At 33.3% G+C, this 14,186-nt stretch overlaps 2 protein-coding genes across 2 annotated transcripts; one reads left to right on the top strand and one right to left on the bottom strand.

The window, feature by feature from the left end:
- The first annotated feature begins 5,655 nt into the window (after positions 1-5,655).
- LOC139517447 (uncharacterized) lies at positions 5,656-10,947 on the top strand. The gene is made up of 4 exons (XM_071308481.1): positions 5,656-6,007; positions 8,594-8,753; positions 9,183-9,339; positions 10,554-10,947. The coding sequence occupies exons 1-4, from the start codon at positions 5,874-5,876 to the stop codon at positions 10,673-10,675; spliced, it is 573 nt and encodes a 190-aa protein (XP_071164582.1). The 5' UTR covers positions 5,656-5,873; the 3' UTR covers positions 10,676-10,947.
- A 2,702-nt stretch (positions 10,948-13,649) lies between these two features.
- On the bottom strand, positions 13,650-14,186 carry LOC139515432 (uncharacterized). Its single transcript, XM_071305002.1, has one exon. The coding sequence runs from the start codon at positions 14,184-14,186 to the stop codon at positions 13,650-13,652; it is 537 nt and encodes a 178-aa protein (XP_071161103.1).

Raw genomic sequence — 14,186 nt, 5'->3', positions numbered from 1 at the left:
ATTATGCAAATAACACAAAAACAATATGGTGGTCGTGAAAAAAAAAGGAAAACACGAAATTAAACCCTCCCTTCTCTAGAATATAAATAATTTCAAAATACATACATTATGTATTGTATGTGTCTGTTGCATGTCTTGGGACTGTTATTCAGTGTGTGTAGTTTGTTGCTGTGTAACATATTTGTTTTTCGTTCATTATCTTATACATACATACTTTTCTCGATTGAATTGATTTACATTTTTTTTTAAATTTCAGGCCCCTTTATAGTGGCATTGGCTGCGCTCATTGTTGTAGACCGTATGCTGACCTATAGTTGTTAATTTCTGTGTCGGTTGGGGCCTTGTGAAGAGTTATCTCATTGACAATCATACCATATCTTCTTATTTTTATATAATATAATCACAAAAAAAAATGGGTTGGTCATATAACGTTACCTCGCTTTTCAGGTACTGCTCGGTAAGAAAATAGCAAAATCTTATATATGAAATATGCAAAAATGTTGAAGAAAGAAGAGGGCGAACAAGATTTACATCTTTGGCTAGATCAAATAAACATATTCCACTTTTTGTATATTGTTTTTTTTTCAAAAAAAAAATAATCACCGATTCATTGGCACAACAAAAGAATATGCAGAAAGCCAAACAAAAAAATGTCCTCCGCATGAGATTTCATATGCGACTTCAATTTGGAAAGAATACATTTTACCAATGCATTGAGATTATTTAGAATCATTATTTTTTAGACCAGCTGTTTTTTTTATTTCAGAGTTCTTGCAGATCTAAATTTCCAATGTGCACTTGACAATTATAATAGTATCTGTCCGTCAGGATTACGTAACACATGCATTTAAGTTACACGCGTTTTATTCGTAAGACTCATCTTTGTATCAAATCGATCCAAATGACTCATAATAACAAAAACTTAGTAAAATGTCCAATACAACGACAAATTGCATATGATGAAACACGTCAAATTTTACAACTATTTTATGACATTTAAACCTTTATCTGTGGAAGACTATTGAAAAAGTAAATTATCTTGTGATGATTTTTATCCAACACATGTTTTAATTTGTTATCTGATGGTATATGTTATAACATGAGCTCGTGTGCATCGATATAGTTTGGTTATCACATGAAGGGAAACCTGATCCCGGGTAGATGTTCCCTTGTTTCAAGTTAATTCAGCTATAAGATGAATAACAAATCAGGTTTTGTTTATAATTAAACGGCGTTTAATTATTTGCAATGTCTCCTTAGATTGATAATAAATAATTTATATTGTTGTTTTGTCATATATATAATAAGATAAAGATGACAATAGTAAGGTTTGTTAGCAACGGTTAAAACATACCACAGCCGGGACTACTTTTTATTTGAACATTACAATGGAATGTAAATGTGTATATATATTGTAATTGTATTCGTATACCATAAATATGCCGCTTTTGTCTACACCCGTGTACTTTAACTTTAGGTGTATTTAATTTGTAAAGGCTTCTTGTGTCTGTTCTGTGATAAAAAAATAATCTTCAAATGTATACTCATTTGGATGGGAAAATAATGAAATTATAAATAATTAAATGAATTTAGGGTACTAGTAGATCTTAATTGTAATCGCCGAAACCAACAGTTTAACCATGTAATACATTGGTTTAATTTGAATAAGTTAATATTAAATATTGACTAAGTCTCATCCCCATGGACCATAAAAAAAACCTTCAATTTGCCGTCCCTTCGAATTGTTTTTTGCACGAACGTCGCGTTTCACAAACTATGGCATGGACGTTTGCAAGATAAATCTTTTTTTAAAGGTACGACACGTTTTTTTGCTGTTCTTCGTCTAAAAAGTCAACAGCTGAATGTTAAATCGAAACTCCATACAGTAAAAATCTTTGGTTTAAATAGATATTTTTGAAGTCAGAAATTCAAAGGGGGGCCCGTAAGTTTCATTTACTATTTACATTAGTAAAGTTTACAACAGACATTACGGTAATTATCGATCAGAAATTAATCACACAGATTGAATTTTATAATATAAAATCCGAGGGGTTGATCTAGACAATACATAGTTGTGATATCAATTCAATAAAAGATATACATTTAAATGAACATTATTTTATATAGACCTAAATCTGTCTGTCAAACTTTATTTTTGCTGCGAAGGCAAATTTGAAAAGATCTCTCCGTTTATGCAAATAAAAACTGAAATAGACTTAATGAATGAAAGATGTCGGTCAGTAACCCCTAAAATTCTCAAAGCTAATAAAATGATTTCGGAACAATTTAATGTGGTAATAATGTTTTTAAATTGGCATTTTAAGGGGAGGTAACTCTAACAGTGCATTTTCTGAAGGAATTTACATGGAATTTTCCAATTTGTATTTTAGCCGGAAAAAACGTAAGGTGACCCTATCTTTTCTTTTGATATTCTCAAGGCAATGTCTGAGAGCTAACTTTTTCTAATTTATTTTACAATTCTATCATTTTGTTTAGTTTCTAATCACAAAACGGTGTTTTTTTTGTCACATCCTGAAGCTTGAGAAAATGCGCGGTGACCTATCATTTTTATTATATTTTTGAACATATATCAATAGATACTTTCTATAAAATGTGACGAGTCAATTCTTTGGACTTCGTACAGGTATTCATGATCAATGATAAATGTTTTTCCATTCATTCGCTGAAGTAGTTTGTACAATTCCTCTTTTTTGTCAACCAAATCGAATAAATACATGTATTTAAGTATTTTAATGATGAATTATCACAAATAAAAGGATCCCCTTTTCCTCAATAGAAAACCGTTTAAATACTATAGAATAAGAAGTTTATTTACATATCTAAGCCTTGACGATATTGGCAAATATAAGTAAAATACGCCGGTTAGTTTACAGCGAATTAATTATACTAAAGTAAATGGCGACAACACAATCTACTCTTCTGCCGATTGATCTGCTTTTCAAATTAACCAATAATTTAGATTGTAGCCCTTGGAAAAAGTACATGTATATTAAACACAAAACTGAAAGTTAAGTACTGTTGCCATGGCATCTATTCTTCATTTACGGGAAAGGCAAACATAATTCTTAAGCAGCACATACCATTTTTAAGTCTTTGGTTTGATTCGATAAGAGAAATCGATCGAACAACCTCCCTCACCCGACCCGAGCATGAGACCACTGAAGAATTGTGACGTCCTCGAGTTATTGTTCTTTGATCCTTATTTTCTATTTTGAAAGTATAATTGATCTTTATTTTCTATTCGGACAACACATATCCTTCATCGGTTTGATAATGATGTAAAAATGAATCACATCAATCTACATATATACATAGACATATAATGTCAAAAAGTATAATGTCAGAACAAGATGAGATTTTGAAATATTTACAGTAAATTATTATGGTAAAACATTCAAATATAACCCAATGTACCATACTCTTAACAATGTCGAAGAATACAATCACTACTGAGAATTGTATAGACTAAAATATTTTCAGCGACCTAATAGTTGACTTTCGCATAACTTCATCGAAGGACTCCATTCACGACTCATATATTACTCGCTCTCCAACTATATTCCCAACGCATTGTTTTCAATATGAAATATCAAAGTACATAAGTTGAATTTCGTATAAAGATACAGACTTGCATTTAGACTACAAACATACACAAAAAACATTTATACCAGTGGCGTAGCTTGCATGTATGCTCAGATGCTCAAGCATCCACATCATTTTGACAGGGAAAAAATATAAATAAAGATATGTTCGCAGCAGTTAAACTCGGAGGTATCCGTATGTAACAAGGGTTAGATAACATCCAATTATTTCCGATGAAGTATGCGTGGTCTTTTATTAAGGATAGTTTAGTGCATGTAATAAAACAAGATGGATAAATCGCAGAAAAGTGTTCTCTATTTTTTTTTTCGTAAAAAGACTACGTCGTCGGCTACGGCCAGTGCAGAGGATGATGCACAGATCCTCGGACATGTTTCATCTGAAATTGAGCCTAGCGGAGCGATGGCTTCTACAACTGACTTACAACATAACTGACAACTAAACCACCATATCCTGATATCGTTTCCTATGACATGAAAGACGACGTGGAAAAAAAACTAATCTGTAATAGAGTGTGATCATTCCTAGGCTTATCAATAAATTCAAGTTTCTATCTAAGGCAGCAACCATTTGATTTTCTGGGGGGGCTATTGTTTTTTTTTCTGTACAAACTTTTTTTTTCGCCTGTGGCGAAAAACAATCTATTTTTTTCGCGACAAGTCAAAAACAATTTTTTTCTTTCAATTTTAGCATTACATATAGTGGCAGCTGTGGGTGAAACAAACAATTTTTTTTTCTCAGAATCAAAAACAAATTATTTTTTTCTCCAAAAACTGGAAACAAACTTTTTTTTCAAAAAAAAAACCATAGCCCCCCCAGAAAATCAAATGGTTGCTGCCTAAGTCCACATATTAATTTTATTTTCAATAAAAGAAGAAAGTTCCTATGTCCCCTGCATTGCACACATTTTATGTAACCAAGGCCGAACAAGGGCAATAACTAATAAAAAATAATGTTTTTCCTTTTCCTTATATTTTTAATGGAGAAACAAAAGCTTCAGAGAAAATGCAATGGGAGTTCCGTATAATTTATATTTCAAAAGTTCAAAGCTTATGACTTATTTTCGAAATTGTCATTGCTGATGATATAAAAATCTGGCCAGAATTGTACACATGAGAGTGCAAACAAGACCGGATGGACGGACACCAGGTATTTCGATGATGTCCCCTACGACGCGTTAATGGGGTCACTTCAGTTCTTATATTCCGAAGTGCCGCTGTGATAAGGCCGGTTTTTTTTTCTCAGAAATGCTAGGAAAGGGGATCACTTCAGTTCCTTTATACAGAAGTGCCGCTGTGATGGGGCCGTTTATGAGAGATGTCAAATATAAGATTGGTAGGAAACTTTTACATCAAATGAATAAATTATGAAGTACATTCAATTTCGAAAATTTCGAGAAAACATTAAAATTTTGTTTGAAATATAATTATATGAATTAGTGGGTATTTTGAAATTAAACAAAAATCTAACTAGTGTTGGATTCTAGGGGAGTACATGTGCTTACAGGAACAATGTCTGAAAAAATATAATTTTCTGCATAAAATAGTCCAAAAAATGTTCGCTTCGCTCCGCTCGGCGAAGGCATCCACATCATTTCAACCCTGGCTACGCCACTGTATACAATTAGGAACATAATATTTGTTAAATCATCAACTGTCCGAAACATCCCTAAATCATTACAATCCTACGTATATCCAATATATATCTAAATTCACTAACAAATTCTCATAAATTGCCACATAAATAAAATATTGACAAAAAAGACATCTCAGTCATATAATTTGCCTTAAGAATAATGCACATTGATTTCTTGGCATTAAACAAAATATCATTTTCATTAGCACATTCTTCACCAATAATTCCCAACCGACATCTTCTATTCCATACAAGTTTATACAGTACAGATATCAGTGGCATATAAAAGCTTTTAATAATGACACTAGACTTTACACTACAGGGAAGTAACTGTGTTACCCTTACGAATAACACACGCATATGTTTATCTCTAGTCAAAGTGCGATAACCGCTACTACACTTTACGGAGTTAATCCGGGTTTTATTTTAGAATGTTTATCAGTAGAGGTCAATTTTTGTGGACAAATAAAGTGAGATTTTTTTGTCTAGCAGGAACTGGGACAAAGATACACATAAAGAGTTGTGGCTTGAAAAGAAAAATGTCTACTATGTCAAAAGTGAACGTAGATATTGTCAGCGATGTGCTTTGACCATGGTGTTGGGTTGGGAAGAAGAAAATGGAACTGGCTATGAACTCACTCAAAGATAAAATTGAGTTTAGAGTTCGCTGGGAGCCATTTCTTCTCAACCCTAATGCCCCAGCAGATGGTTCGCCAAAACCAGCAACGTATACAGATCCTTCAAATCCAAGGTAAGTGTATTCAAGTTGTGAAAACTAAAAAAATGGTTATTAAATAAAACTGAGTGAAAATAATAATATTTTATATCTATATTATATAAATATAATATTCCACCAAAAGGTGGTCAGTAGTGTGGGTTTCAGCTCGGGTATCAAACATATATGTATAAATGCACTGGAAACCACTGGACTTGACGACAGGAAGGAGAAACTTCAACTTATGTTTTTTTCAAGGTTCATCATCATGATCATTAGCTGACTTTACTTTTATCATTTATATATGATCATATTATGGACGTATTTACACCACAAATTTCACTCTGGTACTGACACCCCTGTGCAACTCAAATATTTTAAGGGCATGGCTTGACCCATATATATACGGAATTTAAACTTATTTTAAGTTTCTGAATAGTAAAAACTTAAGTATAACGTTAGGTGTTATTTTTCATTTTTTCAATACCTGTATATACAGAAGAAGCAGAAGGTACAACATATAAACTAAGTTGGCAAAGAGGTTTGAGAACAGGGCGGATCCTGCCATTTTAAAAGGGGGGGGGGGGGGTTCCTAACCCAGAACAAGGAGAAGGGGGTCCAACTACATGTCCCCATTCAAATGCATTGATCGTCCCAAAAAAAAGGGGGGTTTTCCAAGCCCCGGACCCCCCCCCCCCCCCCCAAATTGGATCCACCACTGGAGAAGCTCCACTTACATAATACATGTTGTGAGTTGTATTGATATAAATGAATACTTGATATCTGATTTAACGGTGTAACTGGGCGGACCACATCAGATGAAACTCAAGATTTTGTGCAGACTGCAAAACGATGCACATAAAAATCCACTGGTTATTTTTATTTTTCTTGAACATAAACCACATTTAACTTTATAGATCCAGCAATGCCTCTAAACTTTCCTTGATGCATGGTTTTGTTTGTGCTCCGAGTATATTTTGTGATGTAAACATGGTCATATTTTTCAATTCCCTTTGATGAACTTGAAGTAGTGATTGATGTTGTATACATGTATATTGTGCGACCAATACTAAGACCAAGGACAAACATGATAAAATCCGCAGATATAGAGAAGATCAGAGAGTATTTTAAAAACAAGAACTGATAATCTTGAACTCTATGCCAGCTTTAGTATGTGATGCATACACAAAAATTCTTTACTATTGGATAAGAGGAAGCATCATATTTACATATGAACTGGAGCTTTGGAGGCCAATAATCATTTTTCCGCACTTTTCTTATTTTGATAATTGGTATATAGGTTTAGCATGACAAGTTACATATCAATTTCGGATTTTGTTCTAGTCTGATGAATGTGTGCATAGTTATAGTCCTTGGACTTAACCCATTTACTGAACTAATCAGTTTTCCACTCTTTTTCGTCATGCTTGAATATATTGACTTGATATTTGTTATATAGTTTACACCATGACAAATTACAGATCAAGTTAGCATTTTGTTCGAGTACAATGAATTCTTAACCGGTAGTGGACAATGTATTACCATGCAATACTCTCAGAATGTTTGTTCAACACAATCCATGTGATGTACATATCGTGGTTCTTCCGTTGCCATGCCACACGGTTGAGATATATCAACAAATGCTCTTGTAAAAAATTTAGCCTACGGTATACAATAAACTAGTCATAGATACCAGGTTTGAATTTTTGTATATGCGCCAGACGCGCGTTTCGTCTACAAAAGACTTATCAGTGACGCTTGAATAAAACAAAGTTAAAAAGGCCGTTGAAGAGCACCGAGGACCAAAAAATCCTAAAAGTTTGTCAATACAGCAAAGGTAATCTATTCCTGAGGTAAAAAAAGCCTTAGTCAATGATCATAATTAATGTCAACACAGAAGTGCTGACTACAGGGCAGATGATACTCTCTGGGAATAAAAAATCCACCAGCAGTGGCATCGACCCAGTGGTTGTAAATAAACTCATCATCAATACCAGGATTAACATTTTGTATTTGCGCCAGACACGCGTTTAGTCCACAAAAGACTCATCAGTGACGCTTGAATAAAAAAAAAGATAAAATAGGCCAAAAAAAGTATGAAGTTGAAGAGCATTGAGGACCAAACAATCCTAAAAGTTTTGCCTAATACAGCAAAGGTAATCTATTCCTGAGGTAAAAAAACCTTAGTATTTCAAAAATTCAAAATTTTGTTAACAGTTAATTTATTTTTATGACCATCTAAATTTTAATTAATGTCAACACTGAAGTGCTGACTACTGGACAGGTGGTACCCTCGATGAATAAAAACTCCACCAGCAGTGGCATCGTCCCAGTGGTTGGTTGTAAATAAACTCATCACAGATACCAGATTTGAAATTTTGTATTTGCGCCAGACGCGTTTCGTCTATTAAAGACTCATAGTTAACGCTCGATTACAAAAAAGTTAAACATGTTAAACAAAGCCTTAGTATTTCAATTGGCTACTCTAAAATTGCTCAAAATCAGGGAAAGTGGGATCAGCATATTCACACATGCTTTTCGCCCTAAAACGGCACAGCATGTGGTCTTCTGTCTTTCCATGTAGATTATCAAAACTAAGTAGATTTTGTTTTCTTATTATAGAGTTGCTATGTTGCGGAAGACAGGAGAAGCGCTTGGTATTGAGTTGTACAATCAACCAAAAGTATTTCCGAGTACATTGAAAGCTCATACCTTATTGGAGTTTGTCAAAACTAAGAATGGAGGAGAGAAACAGGATGACGTTGCAGAAAGGTTATTTAAGGTAATTTTATTCACCATGTTTAGTGAATGGTTGAATGTTGTTTGCAACAGAGATCTGTCTATTTCAAAGAAGGTTACAGGTTGTGTGAGATGAAGGGTAGACAACTAACAGCCATTGCCACCACCGATAAAAAAAGAGGATATATTTCTAGAAGAAACTTTAACAATTGGTCTCAAAAAGGCTTTGTACTTGATTGGTCAACATTAATGAAATGAATACTAGAACTAGTATCTACTTTCATAGAAATGGAAATCATAGGAAAATCTTAAAAGTATATCTTTACTCTTAATTTAATACGTGGACTAACTTATATCAATACTTAGTAACCATTATTTCTCCAGTATTCAATGCAAAAAGTATCTAAGAGAAAACAACATTCACAATATTATTCATCATACATAATAGAATTATTAATATTTTGTTATTCAGAAATACTTTTCGGAGGCAGACACATTGAAAGAAGATTCATTGCTTTCAGTTGCAAAAGAATTTGGATTTGACGAGAATGAAGCAAAGTCATTTATTGACAATCAGCAAGAAAATGTACGTCAGAAAGCCCTTATGTGGTCCAACAAAGGTATATCTGGTAAGTATATTTACGACGAAACTCTATATCACCTTGACCAAATCAAATGGAAACCATTATCAAATAAACCGTTCAAACTCATAAAGTACCTAAAATTTTGAAATTTTATAAAACATTTTTTTTATATACTTTTTAAAAATGGCTTAGTAATAAACACATGTACATAGACTTTCCTATAAAAGAATATCCTGTATTTTATAAAAAGCTTCAGAAATGTAACGGTATTGAAATATTGTCTTCCTGTACTATAATCAACCTACAGCTTTTCCGTATGCAGTGACCTTAACCATGACACGTTTCGTTGGAATAAAATTAACGGTACCAATTTTGTTGCACCAGATGCGCATTTCGACAATACATGTCTCTTCAGTGATGCTCGTGGCCAAAGTATTTGAAATCCAAAGCTTATATAAAAGATGAAGAGCTTTAATCCAAAAGGTCCAAAAAGTATAGCCAAATCCGTGAAAGGAATCAGAGCTTTGCATGAAGGAGATACATTCCTTAATTTATAATAATTTCCATCATTTTGTAACAGTAAATTTTAATAACACAAAAAATCCGTATTTTCATGCCAGTACCGAAGTACTGGCTACTGGGCTTGTGATACCCTCGGGGACTAATAGTCCACCAGCAGAGGCATGAAACTTTTGCAATCGGACAGTTCAATTGCGAGGGAAAACCTGTGATGATAGAAAAATTAAACATCGAAAGAACATCGTTCTGACCTATTGTTTTTATTAATATATTTCTGCTGTCTTAAATGATACTGATATGTGTATAAAAGTTCATAATTTTGTAATAGTGTGTTACGCTCATGTACACTGATACCTGTTTCTGATCGAGGAAAGAGCTTGAACTTAGGGTCTGATTCTCCTACACATGCCTTAGTGACTGTTTCAAGTCTGAAGTCCTGTCAATAAAGAATTAATTTTCGTTGTTTATTTTTATAACAAATTATACAGCTTCGAGTCTAAGGCTTGAAGTATATGCTAAAAAACCCAAAATATTTGTTACCTCTAGATGTTTAATTTTGTGAATTGTTTTAGCATTTCCTAATTTTTATTTTATAAATTTTTCTGTTTTTCATATCAATGAAATGGGGTTTTAAAGGTTATTTCTGTTAGGTTTTTTTTTAAATTTAATAAACTGGATCCTAGCTTTGAGTGTTTAAATGTATGACAAATATTAAAAAGTTATTTGTCTTTATTTTAAAGGAGTTCCAGCGTTTTACATGAATGGACAGAAAATGTTTTCAGGAGCACAAGAACCAGATGCTTTCAAGAGAATGTTTGAAATTGCAGCAGAAAAATTTCCATTACAGTCCAGTAAAACATAACAACAACCAGGGCAGATATCATAATCACTTTATTTACATATACTTTATCAAAAATTTACTGAAAGTACTATTTAAAAATAATATAAGATTACATATATCTACTATAAATGCATATTTTCATTATTCTTTATATGACTGTTGTCATGGAAATAGTAAATGATAACATGATGCTTCAAAGTAATGAACACCTGTATTTATTAATGAAAAGAATGTTATATGTTATTGTTATTGATTATATTTTTATAAGATTATAAAATCTTTGAATATTTAAATTTGTTACTGAGTTAATTATTTATGACCCACTTCAAAATATTTGGGATCATATTATTTTACCTCTGTTTGTCAATTTTACCATCTCACACATGTTAAATAAACTGTGGAGCTACTCGTCATTCAGTTTTTAAGAAAGAACTTTTATTATATACAGGATGTAAAATACATATAATTAACGTGTGAATATTATCAGGATTTTGGTTTTCAGTAAATTCTTTGACAATGTCAAAATGTTTTTAATTTTTTCGTGGAAATATGGTTCGTCTTTTTAACTCCTCAAACAGTTTCGATCTAGAACTATACAGGTTGTTAGTAAACTTACGTAAAATGTGCCTGTCAGAATTTAGATGTTTTTATAAAATTTCCACAAAAGGATGTTGAGTTTTTTCAAGTTTTGATGAAAATATGAAGGAGGGTAGTGCATGGTTTGTTTAGCTACTTTGTTCAACAGTTTTCAAGCTAGAATCTTTATGTCATGTCGTATGAAGGCACAAATACTAAGCTTAAGACTTCATTAACGACAGGATATTGAACAGTGGTTAAAAATGCCTTTCTGATGACCTTTCATCTGATAAATACTATTTATCACACCAGAGCCACATTTATCAGTGGCTCATAACTATGACAGGGGCATACCATATTTCTCAATCATTTAAAGTTTTACTTCGACATCAGTGTTTGCATAATCTCTATCTAATTTATTTATGTAATCCTTTTCATATTTTTCGTTTGATGTGCTTTTGATTTTGCCATTTGATTAGAGACTTTCCTTTTTGAATTTTCCTCGGAGTTCAATATTTTTGTGATTTTATACTTTTTTTAAACAATTTTCCCTGTCCTATCAATAATTGATAAGAAAAATGTAACATTTTCTTATACTAATGAATGCCCAACATGTGCCAGTGAAACTTAAGATTTCTTTTGATTAGAATAATTAAAAAAAGTTTGTGAATATTATTGGTGACTCTAATAATATACATTTACAATGTAGCTAAGTTTAGTGTTACTCTATACTGTAGTGTATTGGCAGATTGAAACATAAATATTCAAATTTTATTAGATAAATACTTACCATCATAAATTCAATTGCATCATAAGTCAGATGGAAATAGCCTCGACTAAAAACAAACTTACTCTCACTGGTCCGCACCTATACCCCTGTTTACCCATATTCTCCCATTCAATTTCCTCAAGACAGAAACGTAAGGAAAGGGTATGAATGGGAGGCGGATGGGACCTATAATTTATGATGGTAAGTATTTATCTAATAAAATCCAATTTTTTTTTAAAATTTAAATATTTTATAGCTATAAATACGTTACCATCATAAATTCTGAGTAACAGAATCTAACGTAAAGCTGAATCCCCTGTAAAAGAAGAAACAGGAGGGAAGTTCAATCTTTGTGCAGAAACTATAGGTCCAAGAGAGTATAAGCTCTCAGCAAAAGTAGCCATAGATTGGAGGTAATGAGATATAAAGAGTTCTCATTTCTCCAGAAAACCTGCAGACAGTACCTCTTCTAAAGATTTACTGTTAAACAGAGCCCAGGATGTAGATATACCCATAACATCATGAGCTTTAATATTAAAACTATTCATAAGTTCTGCATTAGAAGAAATATAAGCTAATGATATGCATTTGCATATCCAAGTAGAAATAGTTTTAACAGAAAGATCTGAGATTTTTTTTAATAGGAATAAAATGTCTTGAGTTGGAAACAGACCGTTAACTACTCGTTCTATCCAGATAAATAGAAAAGATTCTTACTGGACATAAAAGTACAGAAATGGAATCAATAGGGAGTGCAGGAATCACGACTGATTCTGCAACCTTATCTGAAATCTGATTCTTTGCTAAAAAAGCAGGATCAGTTAAAAGAGTTACAGAAGAGCTATCCCTGTTAAATTGAAGGCAAGAATCAGAAATGGAGAAGGCATGGATTTCACTCCTTCTCCGACTAGAAGCCAAAGCTAAAAGAAAACAGCATTTACAAGAAAGAAACCTTAAATCTACTATTTCTGCTGGTTCAAAAGGAGGAAGTTTTAAAAGGGACAAAACTAGTCCAAGATTCCACATAGGAACTAAAGTTTTTTGTCTTGGTCTTTCAAAACTAAAACTACGAACCAAAAGTGAAATATGCTCATTGTTTCCAAAATCCGGGTCACCTGAAATATGAATAGTTCTTGAAATAGCTGATCTATAGCCCTTTAAAGTAGAGACATAATCTTTTGGATTCAAAACGAAAAACTAGAAAGTCTGCTTATTGTTGTACAGTGACATTGAAAGGATCAATTGCCGCTAACTACACCAATCTGTAAAGATTGACCATTTTGCATCATAGACAATGCTAGTGAAGTCTCTTTGTGAGATGCTTGGTTGCTCCTTCAGAAAAACCTTTCTTTCTGAGAGTAACCCTAAGAGAAGCAAGGCGTGCAGATGAAGTTTTCCGGATTTTTATAAAGAACCTTGCCCTTGATGTGAGACAAGGGCTGCTCTTACAGGTAGAACTAGAGGACAAGCACATCATAGGCCCAGAAGGTCTAGAAACCAGGACTGTTTCGGCCATGCTGGAGCAATAACTGTGATCTTTCAATTTTCCCCTGCTATTTTCTGAAGTACTGTGGTGAGAAACCTGAAAGGAGGGAAGGCGTACCCGAACAGTCCTTTCCAAGATAGGCTCATTGCGTCTACTACATAATATTATGAATCTGGAACCGGAGACACAAATGTTGGAAGTTTGTGATTGAGACTGGTTGCAAACAGATCTATCTGAGGTGACCCCCAATAAAGATCACGGCTTTTAAAACTTCGTGAAGTAGTTCCCACTCCGTGTTTACTGGAACAAGGGATATAGATAGAGTGTCCGCAAGAATATTGAGGTGTCCCGCAATATGTCTCACCACTATATGAACCTGGAGTTGAAAACACAGAAGGAGAATTTCTCTGGTTATCTGATAAAGAGAAGGTGAGTGAGTTCCTCCGATTCTTGAGATAAGCTACAACTGTTGTGTTGTCCGTGGCCAGAATGACAGACTGATTCTTTAGAGACAGTTGGAAATGATTCAGTGCAAGCAAAACTGCTTTCATTTCCAATACATTGATATGCTCTTCCAAAATATCTTGATTCCAGACTCCCGAGATTGTAAGCCCCTTCAGATATGCTCCGCAACTCAGGTAGGAGGCATCTGTGAATAATGTTAGACTGGGAACTTGAGGGGACAGACATAGCCCCCTCAT

The sequence above is a fragment of the Mytilus edulis genome, chromosome 3 (genome assembly GCF_963676685.1).
Source record: "Mytilus edulis chromosome 3, xbMytEdul2.2, whole genome shotgun sequence".
NCBI classification, from domain to species: Eukaryota; Metazoa; Mollusca; class Bivalvia; order Mytilida; family Mytilidae; genus Mytilus; species Mytilus edulis.
The sequence above is the reverse complement of the archived record's forward strand: the minus strand, read 5'-3'. Positions and strand labels throughout refer to the sequence as shown.